The 18,908-nt window shown below is 36.9% G+C and overlaps 1 protein-coding gene across 1 annotated transcript in view; it reads right to left on the bottom strand.

Moving 5' to 3' along the window:
* The window catches only part of NBAS (NBAS subunit of NRZ tethering complex), a 339,918-nt gene that overhangs the window by 170,206 nt on the left and 150,804 nt on the right, over nucleotides 1-18,908 (bottom strand). Inside the window, exons 26-30 of the mRNA XM_045807103.2 lie at nucleotides 17,142-17,275; nucleotides 10,917-10,979; nucleotides 8,663-8,785; nucleotides 4,701-4,803; nucleotides 989-1,218 (exon numbers count right to left, since the gene is read on the bottom strand). Of these exons, the coding sequence (XP_045663059.2) occupies nucleotides 989-1,218; nucleotides 4,701-4,803; nucleotides 8,663-8,785; nucleotides 10,917-10,979; nucleotides 17,142-17,275 (653 nt within the window). The remainder of the gene's footprint in view (nucleotides 1-988; nucleotides 1,219-4,700; nucleotides 4,804-8,662; nucleotides 8,786-10,916; nucleotides 10,980-17,141; nucleotides 17,276-18,908) is intronic.

The following is an 18,908-nucleotide window of genomic DNA, read 5'->3' as shown; positions in this document are numbered from 1 at the left end:
GTGAAAATATAGCTACCAAAGTAGTAAAAAAGAATATGAAAAACGATTATAATGGTCTTGAGAATTAAAGCTCTTTCAAAGGATGACACACAAGACAGAAATTATAAAAGAAAATAATCAAAATCTTTATAGAGTTTGAATAGCAATTTGAAAGCTAAATCATATATATAAAAATTTGACCACATGGTTAAAACATCTGAGAGAGGAAAGGGCAAATGTCCTTTATGCACAAAAAGCTCATAAGAATCAATAGTAAAGAGGGGCACCTGGGTGAGTCAGTCAGTCGAGCATCCAACTCTTGGTTTCAGCTCAGGTCATGATCTTAGGCTCATGGGATCAAGCCCTGCATGGGGCTCTGTGCTCAGCAGGGAGTCAGCTTGAAGATTCTCTCCCTCTCTCTCTCTCTCTCTCCCCCACCTCCTTCTTTGCCCCTCCCCCTATGCTCCTGTGCGCACACACACTCTCTCTCTCTCAAATAAATCTTTAAAAAAAAGAATCAATAATAAAAAGATCAACATTAAATTTCCAGCACAACAGGCCAAGAGAGAAACTGAATTCACAGTCCAGAAATTTCCACCTGGAAGGGACTTCAGAGCTTTATCATCTAATCAGGTCCCTTGTCCCTAAACAGAGCACAAGTCATGTAAAAGCATATAGCCATTGCCTCAATGTGCTACAAATTCCTAGAACTTGAATTTGCAAGCTAGCTCATGAGTCCTTCCTAATGGAAGCAATGTACAATCTTACGGATAATCAGCAGGAAAGACTGGGAAAGCACGCTGAAGAAAAGGGGTCACAAGAAAGTTGATGAATATTCATAACGTAATTATCTTTCTGTATCCAAGCAGTAAATAACTGTGCCCCACACGGTAGAGTCAATCTGTACTTGTGGCAATATATTTTGTAAAGGAAAGAATAAAACCGACAATGCAGTTTGTGTATTCTGGCTTGTCCCGCCCTCTCACGGAAGAATACAGAATTACTCCACCTGGCCAGATCCATGCAGCTATCGGTGAGGCTGGTAGAAGAATTAAAGTACTCTCTGCTGGCCGCCAAAACCAAGTCAATACTTCTTTCATAACTGACCCTGTACTGGGTTTTCCCTTTATGGGCTACACTGGCGGGCGGATTTACTGCACAGGCGCTGCAGTGCACCATCTGCCCAGCTAAGTGGATATTTTCAAGGCGACTGGAACACAAAAGGCTTTCTGTAAATATCTGGGAAAAAGAAGAAAGCTTAATTAGTTAAAGGGGGAGATTCAGCTCTCAACAAAATGAAGACTCTGATATCCAAATGAAACGAATTAAAAAATACACCCATACTAAAGGTAGCAGCTGCACAACACTGTAAACGCACTAAATGACAATGACGCCCATTGTAAGTGGTTCATTTTACGTTATGTGAATTTCACTTCAATACAACAAATTCATCTTTTAGGAAGAAGAAATAACGTAACAGAACAAACCAATATGAAGCATAATACAACTGACCCTTGAACAACACGGGAGTTAGGAGTGCTGAACTCCCATGCAGTCAAAAATCCCATATAACTTCTGACTCCCCCCAAAACTTACCTACTAATAGTCCACTGTTGACCAGGAGCCTCACAGATAATATGGACAGGCAATTAACACATTATTTTATATTTACTGTATTCTATAACTGTATTCTTACAATAAGGTAAGCTGGAGAAAATATTAAAATCATAAAGAAAATACATTTAATACTGTGCTTACCAAAACAAACTAACCCAAATATAAGTAGACCCACGTGGTTCGCACCCATGCTGTTGTTCAAGGATCAACTGTATCTTAATGTGTTACAAGGAATGTTTGAGTAAAATATCTGAAATTCATACTCACTGAAAAACAGGATTACTTAGACATACTGTCCCATACTCTATAATAGGGCCCACTCTGCTTAAACTATAACAGTTCAATTTTTTTTTAAATCTTTGAATACGTCACACAATTTATAACTGCTTAAAGCATCTGAACTCAGTCTTACAAACAAAACAGCAAAGCTGTAAATGTAACATTGATTTTTTTCCAATCTGCAGACTAAAAACTATTTAAATAAAACAAAAGCCACTGATGGAAGGTATTCATGCAAATATCATTGTATTCTAGGCATCTAACAGCATCAATAAACATAAACATAAATAAACATAAAATAAAATAATAAACATAAAATTTATTGTATAACTGAGAATATTTATTACTTAGTCCAGAAACAAAGAGATCCCTTTAAATCTACGCTAATAATGTCAATATGTAATTAGTAATAAGAACTTCTCCAAGAATGTTCACCCCTATTAGGTCTCTGCTGGAGGATAACACAGAAATAGAAGCAAGAGATGAAAAGCAGATTTCATGGAGAATCAAGAATCTTCTTACAATTAAGACTACCCAGTTTTCATAGGATCCCCTTATTTTCACTTCTTTCTAAGCTTCTGGGGAAGGTAGTATTTTTAGACAGGACTTTATTAAGATGACCATGGTAAGGATAAAATTACTAATATCTACAAGGGATCTGCTACAAAATACCTATTGTGACAGAAAGCAAATTACTAATGAGTAAGCCTAATCATTTATACCTGACAGGTGAAAATGGCTTTACTCCAAGTGACCCAGATGACTTAGATATGACAGTTTCTCTATTCCTTTGGTTTATTCAAGTAAGCCATAAAGAGTTAATGCCCAGTATTGAGAAATACAATTCGTTCACTCTAAAATTTAAGTTTTTGCTAAAATGAACAATACAGATTTGTGCTCTACACGCTGTAATGAAACCTTTAACTTTCTCAAAATTGTGCCACCTTTCTCAAATTATTTTCCAAGATAGCAACCCCTAATATAATACAGTAAAACAACAGAGCATAATTTAAAAGTTACTAATATTTAAAATGTAATATTTAAAATATAAGTTTGAAAAAAATGTAAGGTTGCTAAATCCACATTACCTTCCTCTATAACCATTTCAAGCTGTTAGAATATGCTTTCAAATGTTTTCTCAAAGGAAAGAGGCTAATGGCCAGAAGTCATTAAAATATCAAAGCCTAATAAAAAGGTGTTAAAATATAACAAAAACAATTTAATATATCAAGTTGTTAGGAGCTAGTTCAAGTATAATATACATATTGCCAATTTTCCAATCAGAATCACAAACAGGAAAATAGCAAAATAATGCCATTCCAACTTAAAAACAGTACTGCAGACATATAAACGATGGTTAGGCTTTGGAGCCCATGTGAATATAGACTTTCTCCTGGAATCGGAATTTAAGTGTCATGTTAGACACAAAAGGGGAAGCTACTGGCAATTGTATGTACATGGTCTGAGACTATAATCATCAATGTAAACTTCACACTCATTCAAGCATTTAAAAACCCGAAGTTCAAATATAAAACCACTTCTCAATAGTCTCTATTAGCACTCTTTTGTTAAAATCACCTTGAATAAAAATACCAGCCAATTTCACAAAATAGAGACCTATTTTTATAACTCATTTTATCAAGGGGTCACGCTTTGCGATGTCAAAGCACGGCAACACAAGAAATATCCTATACAATTTCATGTTTGGCTTCTTGACAGAAAAACTCAAAATGGAAACCTGCTTTTAAATTATATCTCATTAAAGACAGGTTAGTTGGACCATTTTGCCACCTGAACAAGGAGTAATTTGGTGGTGAGACACATACCTTCCAAAAATAATAATTAAACCCCCCTGGGTTACACTCCTATGTCAATTAGCAGCCATTCCTTAAGTATCCTTTCTGTTCCGGACATCACAATAGTCACTGGGGGATAGGAGGCTGAACATGAATATGATAATGCCTACCTAGGGGCTCACGACCAAAGGGAAAAACCACACATGGAAACCAGTTACTGCATTTGAAAGAAAGCCTATAATAGAGACAAGTTACATGAAAGGACAAAGGCAGGTATCCTGGAGGGCACAATTAGTGAAGTGGGTCCTGCAAATTACCAGCAATTTTCAGATAAAGGAAAGAGGAACAGATCGAGGCTCAGGGAACAATGCAGGTGCAGTCAAGGGACCTGAAGAAGCATGGTGCGTGGAGAGTCAGGGCAGGTCCGGTGGACATAGTGGAGCAGGGGGAACACGCTGTCCCTTGCATGTACAGAGTAGCCCGGGGGAGAGAGTGGACACGGAAGCGCGATCTCTTGTGGCTTTCTATGCCATGCTAAGAAATACGGCTACTTTCTGATGGAACAAGCAGCAAATGTGAAGAAGGGGAGTGTCATGAAAAGGTGTTTTAGAAGAATTCTCTGAATCAGTGTAGATTAGAAATATGGAAGTAGGGCGACATGTTAGGAGGAACTGCAATTTAGCAGAGATAGGACAGATTTGAAAGATCCTTCCCAGCTACATCAATCAAATAGGCGTTAGTGACCACCAAGACCATGGAAGTGAGAGGAGTCCAGGAGGAGTCTGTGTTCTAGCTGAGGATTAACTCGCCTGATAACCGCTGTTGCAATGAACGAAGATGGGGGGACAGGAGGTGAGATACACGAGTGCTCAACTTAGAAAGCACTACTCAATTCGCGGCTATGAGTCAACAGTATTACTTAGAGTGAGGCTTATGATCACGACCTCTGTGTCCAGGAAACATACTGTAACAGCCAAACTTTGCAAATTAAAAACAAGTAACTTCCATGCGTTCCATGTATCGAGTTACCTCATAGCAAGCATCCGAATCCAGGCAGGTGTAAACATTCTGCTGCATAGTTAACATGTCTTGCAGCAACATTCTCCAATGAGACTCACTGACAGGAGGCTGCCTGGTGGGGGCGGGGGGAGAAAAGAAAAGAATTCATGAAATCTCTCCTCAATTGGCCAAAAGTTAAAAAAAATATTGGTATCACCATTCTATATGCCCACACAGCTCCCAAATGATCAATAGGAATAATCTCATTTGAATGTCCAGGAAAACACTTCGATCAGAGGGAAAGTTGAGCGGCTCTGTAACAATGCTAGAGATGCTGTCCGAGCCACCTGGGTCACTGGCCGCCTAGACACAGAACTAGAACAGCATTAAGTGATAATAGCAAAGGTAAACAAGCAATGAGTTTCCAAGATAAAATAAAGCACAGTAAGATACAGCAGCTGTGATCAAGCAGCAAAAGCACGCAGAGACAGGAGAACTGGTTTCAAATTCATCTTTATCACACTGCAATCCCCACAGCGGATCTTCTTAACTTCGACTACACGTGCAGACCTGGAAGGCAACCAGAGGCCACCCCTGGCATCAGTCGAAAGGCTGGGGACCCCAGTTCATCAGCAGGGCAGCACTAGTGGCTCTTCCCAGTGGGAGTCCCCGCAACAGGCCACAGAGTGACCGACCAAGCGCCGCAGGGGTGATGTTCATCCCACGGGACAGCCCAGGTGCCAGAAGACAGAGTCTTATAGGGTAATGGCAAGAGCTGCCCCATCTAACTCAGGAAGGAGTTTCATGCCACACAAGAACCAGCATCTTTTGTAACAATTCCAAAGGCACAGTTCTCGGGGTCTCCTCAAGGACATGCCAGTGACCACACTCAGGAAAGCCCAAAGCATAAAACCCTATCAGGTTTTACAGTTCATTTCCAGTTCCTCCAGGTCAGAAGCAATTTACTAACCAGCGATCAGGTTTACACAACCAATGAGGCATACACAGTCTTGTTGATCAAATAGCCTTTTATGTGGGTATCCAGGGTTACAGAGTTAGAGAATTAATGGTTCAGATTCTCCTGTAGCAGGGAAAGGGTTTTGTTAACAAATTCACTAAGAGACACATATTAGCTGCATGATCATGGACACCTAATGTTCCTGAAGTTCCAAGTCCTCACGTAAGGCCCATCTTGGAGAGCAATAAGAAATGGAGGAGATTAATTCTGATAAGAACATCTTGCTTCAATGCCTGTGCTTTAAGTATAAAAACAAGCTCAATTTCCTATACAGTTCTGAATATGTCTCTTAATTTCTCTGAGCTAGATTCCCTTTTTGTACATTGTGAGGATTAACTAAAACTAGAATGTATGAAAAGACACTCCCCCCTTTCTCTGGTATAAAATAATATTCAATAAATGTTAATGAACGAATATGAAAGCTACAAACACATTTCTTTGGTTTCTATAGTTACACACATGATTACTAATATTGTTTAGCAGGAGGGAGAAAGGGCTGTAATTCTGCTTCCCCCAAAAGTTCACCTTTGTTGACTATATATGAATTTGGAATCATTATTTATGTTTACCTGCTCCTCTTGACGTTCTACATAATCCTGAATCTCACTGTTTGAAAGGGCAGATTTTACTTTGTTCTGTGCTTGTCAAATACCAACTGGATGTTTCTTTCCCGTGGACCTTCTCCTTTTTTATGCATTAAAAACAGGGCAAATAGACTATTTGCATATCATGGTATTGCTATGGGAAAAGCATGTGTTTGAGATCATTCTTATGAAATTTCTAGTCTTCAGGAACTTCTTCACCTAAAATTTTTAATAAGCATATGCTTCATTTGCTTATAGTATTTTATATTTATTACACAAAACGAATAATTACTTCTATCCTATATGCAATAAAGCATAAGAGAGTACATTTTTTCCCCAGCATACACACAGAAAAAACTGACATATTTTCATGTCTCCAGGATAATCCCTGAAGTGTGTCCATTAGTTAGACCTTGATACGTGAACTCTTTGGGCGAACTTCAAAGAACTGGAGGGCTCTTTCAGATCTGGCTTGCAGGTAAATAAGTTGCAAAATGTTTGATGAAGTGAGTGTCCATCTTGCACCAGCTGGATAAAATCAAACTTAGGCATTGTCTAGCTGAATTCAAATTCTCATAGCCCAGCTGTTCTTCTGGAAGCCATCAACACTGGGACAGATGGTATTAATGTTTTCGCACACATGGCTAGCCGTAAGTACAGGTTCTAATTAAAATAAATTATAAGACATTATTTACAATGGCCTTTTCAGAATACATTCAGTAAATAGGAACCAAGAGTAGAACCTGAAGGCACTATACCAGAGAACTGCAAATGAACAGAGAGATCCCTAAATACAAACATGATGTATTAGTTACAGCCTTGGAACAGAGGTATATTTTCCAGGGAGAAACAGTAGTGCACTCAAGATGGTAAAACTTGATTTGTGCAGATTCAGTGAAATCTGCTATCATTTAGAATATGCATAAGAATATTCCATAGATGCTGAAGGCCAAGCCATGGTAGCATATATGAAATAATTAAGATTTACTTCAAATTAACTAGTTTGAAAAAAGAGGCCACATTCTCTTACATATTCAGAGTAGAACACCATGAGTAGAGATGAACTTCAAAGGCTTCAGAAGTATTTGAGGAACTCAAGAAGGCAGGAAATAATTTAGCTGTAACAGCAAGCCTTTCGTGAAGAGAAGGTTCTAGAGTAGAGTCAGCATGATCAGAAATACTGACCGCTTGTTTCTAGTTATAAAAAAAATCTTATGACTCGAGTTGCCAAAACCTTTTAAATTATTCATTTAATAATTACTGAGAGAGGGCCATCGATACATACGGTCCCATATTAGATGTATTGGGAACTATAACACTTGCCCTGGAGAAGCGTATGATCTCGAAAGGAACATAAGGCACATACATCAATAACTATAGTACACTGCTGAGAAAGACAGATAGGGAAAGGCAGATACAAATACCAGGGTCTTCTTAGGAAGGAGAGTTCCTTGAGCAAGCCACTACTGGTTGCACTGCATAAGCAGTTTACTACTGTTGACTGGGCTCAGGATTCCCGGAGCCGTGTAGGTGGTGCATGTGTAGCTCTAGTAGGGTTTGGGAAGAAGTAGAGCTATCTCTATTTGCAGATGACATGACACCATATACAGAAAATCCTATGGAATATCCAAAAGAAAAAAACCCTACTGGAACTAATATAGAAGTCCAACAAGGTTGGAAGACACAAGCTCAATATATACCAAAATCAAAAATATATATATCAATATATATTAACATTTCTACAAACTAGGAATGAACAATCCAAAAATGAAATTAAGAAAATAATTCTATTTACAATAAAAAAAATATTAGGAATATTTTAAAGTACACAAATATCCATAGCTTTACCTGTAAAAACCAAAACTCAGAACAACCCAGAAAGTCCAGAAACAGGTGACGAGGTCACCAAAGTGTGATAAATTCATAAAATGGAATACTGCTCAATAAATAAAATGGAATTATTATTTATCAATGATGCAACATGGATGAATGACAAAATAAGTATGCTGAGTGGGAGAAGCCAAACACACAAGAAGTGTATGCTGGGTGATTCCATAAAATTATAGAAAATACAAAGTAATATATAGGAATAGAATATAGATCAGTAGTAGTCTGGAGAGGGGATAAGGGGGTGATGAGAAGAAGCAAAAGGGAGGGGAATGTAAAGGGGCAAGAAGAAGGGGGACATATTTTAAGAGGGACATATTTATTACCTCGATTGCAGGACGGTTTCATGAGTACCTACATATATCAACACTTTTCAATTTCTACACTTGAAATGTGGTATTTATTGCTGGTCAGTTATAACTCAATGAAGTAAATTTTTTAAAAAAGAGCAGTACTTATTTTCAATCATATACGAGTATCAAATAATTTTGTTCATTACTTACTTCCTACCAGTGTGCCTGGTCAACCTAACCATCAGCTTGCGTGCCTCTTCTGAGCTGGACTGAGTGTTCTTAACAAACGAAACTGGTTTCTCAAGTCCATGTTTCTCCAAGAGCTCTGACACACTAAAAGTGAGAGAGGAATTTTTTGAGGTCAAGCTACCAAACAAAAGAAGTCTGAGAGTCTTACACATACAAGTAGCACTTAGGTATTTAGTACTAAAAACAAAAAGTGGCAGGTAGAATGACCCAATTTTACATATTGCATTAATTCTCACCAAAAAAAAAGCTAATAATTATTTATCAAATCTTATTTCCTGTACTTTTATTACAATGTACTTGGAATTAGTAACTCATTTTTTTAAAGTATGACATATCTTTATTTAAAAATATTTTTTATTATTTTCCTCTACTCTAAAAGCATCAAATCAGTAAAACAAGCTAAACCTATCATTTCAATATTCAGCTTTAACTCTGAACAATCCTGAGTAATTTGTTATAGGCAAGGTTGTCAGAAAAGCAATGAACAATTTTAGAGCTGGAGCCACAGAAACATCACGAGGCTTAATCTCCCTCCAGAATCTATTCGATAAAAATACAAAATATGTCACAAATTTTGTCTCCTATGAATCTTCTTGAGATATCACATTCCCTAATCATCAGCATCACACATATATCATGATTGGCCTCATCAAATCTCACATTTTTCAATTAACTACTACTGAGTTTATAGAGCGTGACTGGCTAGAATTCAGTAGCTCGTCATAAAGACAGGTTTCATGAGTCACGTCCCCTGACATCATTATGCTAAAACATTTTTCAACTATTAGTAGCTATGAGGTGGAACAGGAATAAAAAGTTCTTATTTTAAAAGGTCAGTAGTTTAAACTAAACAGGGAAGACATGGGTATCATCCAGAAACCGACCAGGTGTAACTGTTTCCTTGAGGTAGTAAGAGCAAAATGTGACATCAGTACCATTCATGGTTACACCCAGGAACATACAGTGAAATAAACTGTAAATACACTTAAAGTGTAAACACACTTAAACACACTTAAACTGTGTTTACAGTTTATTTCACTGTATCTTTTTGAGATCACTTTTCTCAGTTTCATTAGGGGAAAAAAAAAGGTAATCACGCAAATTTGCAAGGAATAAATCTATATTGACTTAATCTACTAACCTTTACTCAAGCTATGTTTAACTACTCAGGGACACTGGGGAAAGGAGAGACACAGCCAAACTAAAACAAGCAAAGCTTGAAAAGAAAGAGCTTGATTTATTAAGAATTTTTCAAGAAAATACAAAACTGTATAACTTTCAGAACACAAAGTAACAAGCAGCAAGCAAGGTAGTAATAAATAGAGGAAACAAATGTCCTAAGGAAAGTGCACAATTAGTTCTTCTTTCTACTCCCATACATATATGGCAAAAACACTGTTTCCTTAAATACAACTTGAAACATTTTATACTCAAGTCCCTCAAATTGAATGAATAAAACTTCTAATTAGTAGACTCCAAATTATTACACTTTACTATTCATATCACCACTATAAAGTGATGGTATTACCTATAATTCTATAATTATGTGTTGGAAAATTTTTTGTTATCCCTAAAATTTCATTTTTAATACAGATATTTAAAATTACTCAAGCATCTTCTTATATACATATAAATACTAGTAAACAACATTTGACTTCCTAACTGGCAAATTAAGAATTTCAGGCCCCAAGACAGAAAGTTTAATGCTTCATTTTGACCGTGAAGAATATTACTATAGAGTTACTTGAAGGCTTTAGTGCAGTTTGATCTAATACAGATATCCAATCAAACGTAATATGCCTAAAAACGGAAGTCAGGAGTATAATAAATATAGTTTGCTGACAGACGCAATAACTCTGCAGGAACTAACATTTCTTGTGTACCTACTGCGTAGGAGACGCTTTAAATGGTTAATCTAACATTAATTCCATTATCTCATGAGTTAGATACTATAAATAAGAAAACCCAGGGTTCAAAGATCACACAGCTTGTAATTGGCAATACCTACATTTGGACACAGGTCCATCAGTCTTCAAGGTCCAGGCTCTTATTACTCTACCATAGGCTAGCAGCACATTCATATTAAGAAAATTCATTCCCAAGAGAGTCAAATAGAAAGTCAAACTGCAAACGACCACTAGACATATGAAAAGTAACGCTTCTTGGACAGATCTCCTCCATTAGCACAAAGCCAACACACTAACGTTTTTCTCACCTGAGAATTTGTTCCAGTTGGTCCACCATGTCATGAAGAGCATTTGTTACCTCTGTTTTATGACTAAAAAATTAAGAGAAAAAAATTAAAATTAAGTTTTAGTAGTAGCTTTTTATATAAAATACAATACTCAAGTGAAAAAAAGAAATGATGTTTCCCTTATAGTTAATATACAACAATATTACACTGCCAGACAAAATTTTGGTCTTATTTCCTGAATGCCTTCAGCATCTTTCATGACTTAAGAGATTAAGATAAAAAATACTGGACTAGAAGATTATCTATTACTGATTAGTGTGATATGGACAACTATTTCCTGAAGAACTTTTAGTTCAATCTTCCAAAAGGCAACAAAGCAGTATAAATCAATTTTAGGTCTTCTTCTTTTTTTTTTTTTTTTTAAAGAAGAGTTAAAGGGTAAAATCACCATCTGGTTCTGTTCTTTTAACCAATAAAACAGATTAGGAGGCATGGCCCTGCATACTGGCTTGCTCCTAGGCCTGTCTATATCTCTTACCCCCTAAGGAGTTTCCGTTAGGATTCTATATACTCAGAAGACTTCTTCCATAACATCATTCCCTCTGCATCCACTCCAATATTAAGGAACCAAAAAGAAGCACAGCCATTATCTAGATAATTCCTATAAGGTGGTGGAGATCAAAAGTAAGCCCCTTATGAGGAAGCGTGTGGGCAGGCAACTAGGAGAAACATTATCATGGCAAAGGATCATATACTAAATGAAAATGTGGCCAGTAGAGTAGATGTAGGACGGCACAACACATGTACAAGTGAACGCGGGGATCTGTCACAAAGGTGAGACACTGCTATAAAAGTCCCCTTCCATCCCATACAGTTCTGTGCCCCAACTATGGAGGGAACGCTCTCAGCGGAGAACCACCGCACCTGATGCTCCCCGGTGCCTTCCAGCCAATGATGCAACTGAACCCCAGCAAGATCTCAGGGTTTTATTAGTAAGATAACCAATAAAAATCTTTGGACTTAGAAAATTAAAAGTGTCCTAACTTGAACACACACACACACACACACACACACATTATTTTTAAAACTATCAATCTTTTCTGGTCTAAATCTGTTGGGCAATTACTCATACAAAGATTATACTATCTTTTCAAACCAAGTTTTAGGCCTTGAACTAGAGTGTTAAGTTAGGGTGTGTTCCATTTAAAGTCCTTCACAAGGTCACTTGTCACAGCTACCTTCTATTAACATACTGTAGTATTGTTTTAATTATATTTTGTAGCTCTACAATAAACATTTGTCACTGATTTTCAAGAATACAGGGTTTTCCTTTGTGAATTGACATCCATAAACATAATTACTAAAGTTTTTTTTTCAGCCAGATGGAATATGCTGCCTACATAAGATGCACAACATTTAGTTAGGTTAAATAAGTGTTCATTTCCTAAATGGTGAAAAAACATAACAATTTACCATTTGGTAAATAACCATGTAACCACTAAAAATGAACAACTAACCACAGGCAGAATAAAACTGATGAACCTAGGCTAATTTAAAATTACAAGTAACTTAGAAAATCATAAATATGAAATATAATCATTAAGAAATAAATGGAAACCAAGACAGTATCAATCTACTTTTTTGTATTTACCAAAAAAATCTGTTAGATCAAAAATCATTAATCTGAAACCAAGAAGAAGAGGCATTTCTTAGCCTACACACTCTCTAAAAAACACACTAATTCTGTAATTATAATGCTTACATAAAAAAATGGTTTTTTTTAATCAATTCCATTGATACTTCATGGTAGGCAAATTACTGCTTAAAAATTAACAGATTAGCTCTAGTTGATATTTATGCTAGTTTGATTTTACTGAAAAACAAAGTCTAATACACGTTAGACTTAATACAGACATAATAAATTTACACATGTTACTTGGGAGTCAATGAGCTTGACTAGTTGGTTTAAGGAAAACAAAGAGGCACAAAGCTGAAAGACAGACCATCAAGTTTCCCAGTAAGGCCATTTAAGGAAGAAACCCCACTACTTCTGCTCTCTGACACAGATATTATTAAGTGAAGGCTCTGCATCTCTTGTCACCCTCTAGGGAGAGCAATTTGACTACTAACACCCTGATAGCCACTGGGTTGAGGTTTTAAATGATGGGTAATGACATTTTGCTATAAAATCTGTTCATACAATCCCTTTACCAACCTTTTGCTGCCTACTGACAGTCCACGGCTCTCAGAGAGACCCAGGGCTCCCAGAGGCACACCTGCTGTTCCTGCTGCTCTTCACTAAGGACTTGAGACAGTCTATGGTCATATCTGTATAGGTCTGGGTAATAAGCACATGCTGAGGCCCTCTGTGATTTACCTCTCCCTACATGAAATTCCCTAAACCTAGACTGAGGTAGGGAAGGACGTATTAAGCACTACTACAATCTCCATTTAGCTTTACCACTGACAAGTCTAACTGCTTGGATCCCTTCTTCGTGGTCAGTACTGAGACCCCCGATGAGGCAATGAATGATCACGATCTATAAACTACCCCACATTTCTATACCGTAATAGAATCTAAGACTACCCTACGCAAAAAAATCAAACTGAAACAGAGGACAAGCTAGATGCTCACGTACAAGGCAATTCCTACAATGAAAAGGCTTTATCTTGTCACAAGGCTTCCGCTCAGCTTTTTAGGGTCTTAGATATCAATTAATGGTCAAGAATCACTCAACATGGAGGAAAGTCCCTAACAGTAAAGGCAGATAAACAAACAGGTTGTGAAAAATGAGAGACCCTGGTGAGAGAGTGGGTAGTGCAGGGAGTAGAGGAAGAGGCAGGTGTGCATCTTTGCAACAAGACTAGGATACTATCTTATTTTAAAAGTTCCTAGAATTTAAATAAGAAAGTCAAGGGGTGCCTGGGTGGTACAGTAGTTAAAGCGTCTGCCTTCGGCTCCGGGTATGATCCCGGCATTCTGGGATCGAGCCCCACATCAGGCTCCTCTGCTATGAGCCTGCTTCTTCCTCTCCCACTCCCCCTGCTTGTGTTCCCTCTCTCGCTGGCTGTCTCTCTCTGTCAAATAAATAAATAAAATCTTTAAAAAATAAAATAAAATAAAATAAATAAGAAAGTCAAAATAAATTTTAAAATTTGAAAGATGGATGAAAAGATAAAACTGAAGAAACTCCCAGATCATTTAACAAAGCATCAAAAAACAGGAAAAAGAATAAAAAGGGCAGTAAATAAAGAAGAAGAAAGAAAGAAAGAAAGAAAGAAAGAAAGAAAGAAAGAAAGAAAGAAAGAAAACAAATAAAATTAGCAAGGAAACTTATCAAGGAAAGAATATAAGAAAATTTCCCAAAGCTCTAAAGGGCAGGTGTTTCCAGATTGGAACAGACTAAATGATCAACACAACAAATTTAGAGTCACAATAAAACACATCCTTATGATATTTCAGAACATTAGAGATGAAGAGAAGGTACTGCAATATCCAAAAAGGAAGGGAAGCCATCTATAAAGTAGTGATTTACAATGCTACAGGACTACTCGACAATCCTCGGAGGAGAGGACAAGACTGATGCCTTCAAAACTCACAAGGAAAAGATGATTATAAACCTAGAACTGCATACATAGCCAAGGTTTCTATCAAGCTCAAGGGGGCAACTGTGGTATCTTTCTGACATGAGGCAGTCTCAAAATAAAAATGCCTCCATGTAATCTTTGATAGGAAGCTATTAAGATTGTGTTCTATCAAAATGAGAGAATAAGTGAAGGAAGGAGAAAAGAAATTCCAGAAATGCAATACGTAGCCCAAGAGAGAGGCAAACCAAAGTCGCAGAATGGCAGTTGTGCAGAATATGGGACACCTGATTCACACTGAAGCAAGAGAAAAGACAATTCCAAGAAGGATGTTCCAAAAGGTAGAAAGGGAGAGAAAATGGGAAAAAGGGAAGGAACTGAGATATGTCTGACCACAGAAAAATGTTACCTATTTCCATTAGAAGAGAAAAGGAAATAGATGAAAACAAATAAAACAACAAAAAAGGAAAAGGTGATTTCTAAAAAAAGGAAAAAAAAATCCAGGAAAAACAAGAAGTTGCATACAAAGGAAATATAATGATACCCAGCTCTGTAGAAATAATATTTACATAACATAATGATGAAAATACTACCTAACTACACTGAAAAAATGGTAGAAGTCGGTATGGGGGATGGGTAGACTTCCACAAAAGGAAGTCGATAGTCATGTAAAACTGCAGTCACAACGTGAGCTGTCTTGGAGGAGGCAGGCAAAGACCAGAAGAAAAACATCCTTAATGTAAGTGTTTCCTGTGAGGACACAGGTATTCAAGCATGGGGAAGGTGGGGTAGCAAACAGCTATTTATCAATTACAAGTTTTTCAATTCCCTAGCTTTCATTTTGTGCATACATTACTTTATAGTTAAAAATTAGGAGAGGATTATGTCTCTTTGAACTCCTTGATTTCATTTTTTTAATTTTTTTTTAATTAAGTCATCTCTACATCCAATGTAGGGCTCAAACTCACGACCCTGAGATTAAGAGTCACATGCTCTCCTGACTGAGCCAGCCAGGTGCCCCAGACTCCTTGATGTTAGATCAGCACCTCCACGACACAGACTTTTCAAAGTGAAAAGACCAGCTGACTTGCAGAGAGTCTCACACTTTGCATTTGACTGTTTCCTTCATGGTGTGATTTAACTTGTTCCCCTATTCTCTGCATTCCCTGTAAACCTGAAGTTCGGCCCAAAGGACTGATTAGATTAAGAATGAACAACTTTACTTAATATTGGCATCTCGCCAGGAGGCACGTAACACCAGGCTGATCGTGATAGTGCATTTGGTAGCATGATTAAAGGTGATGGCAGTCAGACTTCTATTTTACAAAGCTAAATTTCCCCTTTACAATGACAAAAAAATAAATGAAGTAGCTGTGGTGATAACTTTGGTACCATGCAAATATCCTTTACCCATCAATCTTTCACCTGATTGCAGAACCACTAGTGACTGCATGAAACAATTATTTCACAGTGGGGTGCAAAATTGGTGATTTCTATCATTCATTTCACAAAAAAATAAAAATTTCCTTAGGAGGAAAAGAGAGGGAGCAGCATTAGTCACAGTAGCCAAGACTGACTAGAAACAACCTAAGTGCCCATCCGACAGATGTACGAAGCACGAAAATGTGCCAGTTACATATACACAATAGAATACGATTCAGTCATTAAAAAAAAAGAAGGAAATCCTGCCATTTATGACAACATGGACAGACTTCGAGGGCGTTATACTAACTGAAAGAAGTCAAAGAAAGACAAATACCGTATGATGATCTCACTTATATGTGGAATCTTAAAAAACTCAAAACAACAACAACAATAAACTCATAGAAAAAGACTGGATTCGTGGTTACCTGAGGTGGGAGTGGGAGGCGTGGGAACTGGATAAAGGTGGTCAAAAGGTATAAACTTCCAGGTCTACGATAGTAAGTACAGGGAACACAATGCACTGTGATGACTTACAATGTACAACATGTTCCAATCAAGGAACAATTTGGGAAACTGACTGAAAACGACCCAAACACTGCTATATATTATATTCGAAAGTTGTTATGAGAGTAAAAGATCTCATCACGAGGTAAAAAACTTTTCTTTTTTTTGTATCTGTATCAGACAATGGATGTTAACTAAACTGACTATGGTCATTTCACGATGTATGTTGTTAATACGACGAACGCCTCAAACTTATAATTAACATACAGCACCGTATATCTCAATAAAACTGAAAGAAAAAGTAAAATAAAATTATGTATATTCATACACTACTTAAACACGATTATTATAGCCAAGGGCCACGAACAAATAATTCACAGAATACTACGAGCCCATCAATATGAGAAATGCTTAATTAGAAACACAATTTCAAACAGAGACATCACTGTCTACCCACTAAAAACAAAGTATTTTTTGTTGTGGTGGTGGTGATATTTTTGTTTTTTAATGGATAATTTATCAAGGATGACAAAATTATAGTGACTGCTCACATACTGCTAGAAAAACAAGTTTATCTCTAGGCAACAGGTTTGCAGATGATTCCATTTTCTTCTCTGTATATTTTTTATATTCCCAAAATGCTGTCTAATGAACACTGTGGGAAGCAACATTTTCATTTTAGCTGTTAGGATGAAAAGACAACAATAAGGCTGGAACGCTGTAGGTTCTTACCCGTATCCTCTTTGTGGAAGACACTCTAATATGTCATAGCAAAGAGACAGCTGGTCACTTCGTTCACAGCTGTAGATGCACTCTAGAGCTACTGCCATCAGTTCGTCCTGATCAGGAATAATTTTTTGCTGCAGCTAGAGAAAATAAAGCATGCTGTACTAAACGTCAGTAGATTTACAGTCAGTTTTTCCATAGCCCAGTGCAACTGTCAATAGAATATTAAATAGTGCAATTAATCAGCTGCAAAAACAAATCTTGCTTTTTCTTTAGCTTACAGACTTTTGGGGTCTTTAATAATTCTAAATGAAATCACATTTTAATTACAGAATGAGCTAGAAAAGATAATTTGTACCCATAAGCTTTGCATCTGCTAAAAACAGATTCTTCAATTTATGACCCATTCAGGATAAAGTAGATAGATGAAACACAGTGAATTAAAAAGGCAATTCATTAGAAACATTTCTAACCCTAAAGCCAAATTTTATGTGTTTCAATTATAAAAATATATAAAATTCCTTAACTAATATTCAGAGATGTTCGAACCTACTATTTTTCAGTATGCATTATATATTAGTCATGTAACTAAACAGTACTGACATTCTATTCAGAAGAAGTCACATTGCAATGCAGTAATACTGATATCACAAAACACACTCTGATGCAGGAAGCCGGCTACTACTGTCACTGTCTCCACAGGATACATGCTTCCTACCGCAAACCAGACTCTCTTTCTTATTTTCTGGGATATAAAATTACTGTATTTGTCCCTTCTTTTTCTCATCTCTACTTCTCATCTTACTGGATATTACATCTTCCTAAATATCATTGTTGTGAGGATTAAATTAATACATGAAGAATACTTCCATTATTACCAAAGGCTCCAAAATGGAAAGTTGAAACTATATTCTTAGAGCCCTATTTAATGACAAAATAAGTTTAAAGTAATTTCCATAATAAAGAGCTAGTGGTTTTCAACATTTTAGTAGAAACTCACAAAACAGGTAAGTGCTAGAGAGAAGCTGCCAAACAAAGGCATCTTCTCAGTAGAAAAATCACATCAATAGATGGGAAGAAGAAACATTCAAGTTACAAAGAAGTGAAGTTTCCTGAAGTAGGAGGGTTAAAGGAGATAGATACATTTCTTCAAGGTGTTAAGAAAGAAACATATTGTTAATTTGACATGACATCTGACAGAGTTATCCAAGGTTGCACAGTGGCAGACTGGTGAAACAAACAGAGCACAATAAAAGTAATTCTTATTAAAAGTTAATTAAAATCGCTAACTTTTTCTAATTTCTTATTGTGTGCCAGGTACTATTTCTATGTGCTTCACATGCATTCATTCATAATTCCTCAAACCATCCTGTACGGTTAATACTGGTCCTATCTCAGTTTTCCAAAGAGGGGACGCTGGGCCAATGACAAGACACGTTACTTGCTCAAGGCACAGAGCTGGTCCTGGTCAGCCCAGGAGTCTAATGCAGGCAGCCGGCTCTAGAGCCCATACCAAGCGACACAGGCTCTCCTGGTCCTGCAGGAAAACTTCACATACAGGAAGAATGGGAGAGATGGAGGAAAACTACAGTCATAAACAACTCACACAGGAAAAGTAAAAAAATACAAACCAGTTTCAGTTGTAAGGAATAAATTGGAAAACCAACTGAAACAGAAGCCAAACTCCATGACTGTTTCCTTTATTTCCCTGCTTCCTGTCTTTCCCTCCCTGTAACATTCAAGTATCACTTGGAAGTTAAATGTTCTAGAATC

This window comes from Ursus americanus, chromosome 7 (assembly GCF_024610735.1).
Source record: "Ursus americanus isolate L20-20 chromosome 7, mUrsAme1.1.p, whole genome shotgun sequence".
NCBI classification, from domain to species: domain Eukaryota; kingdom Metazoa; phylum Chordata; class Mammalia; order Carnivora; family Ursidae; genus Ursus; species Ursus americanus.
Note: the sequence above shows the minus strand (reverse complement) of the source record. Positions and strands in the feature narration are given on the sequence as shown.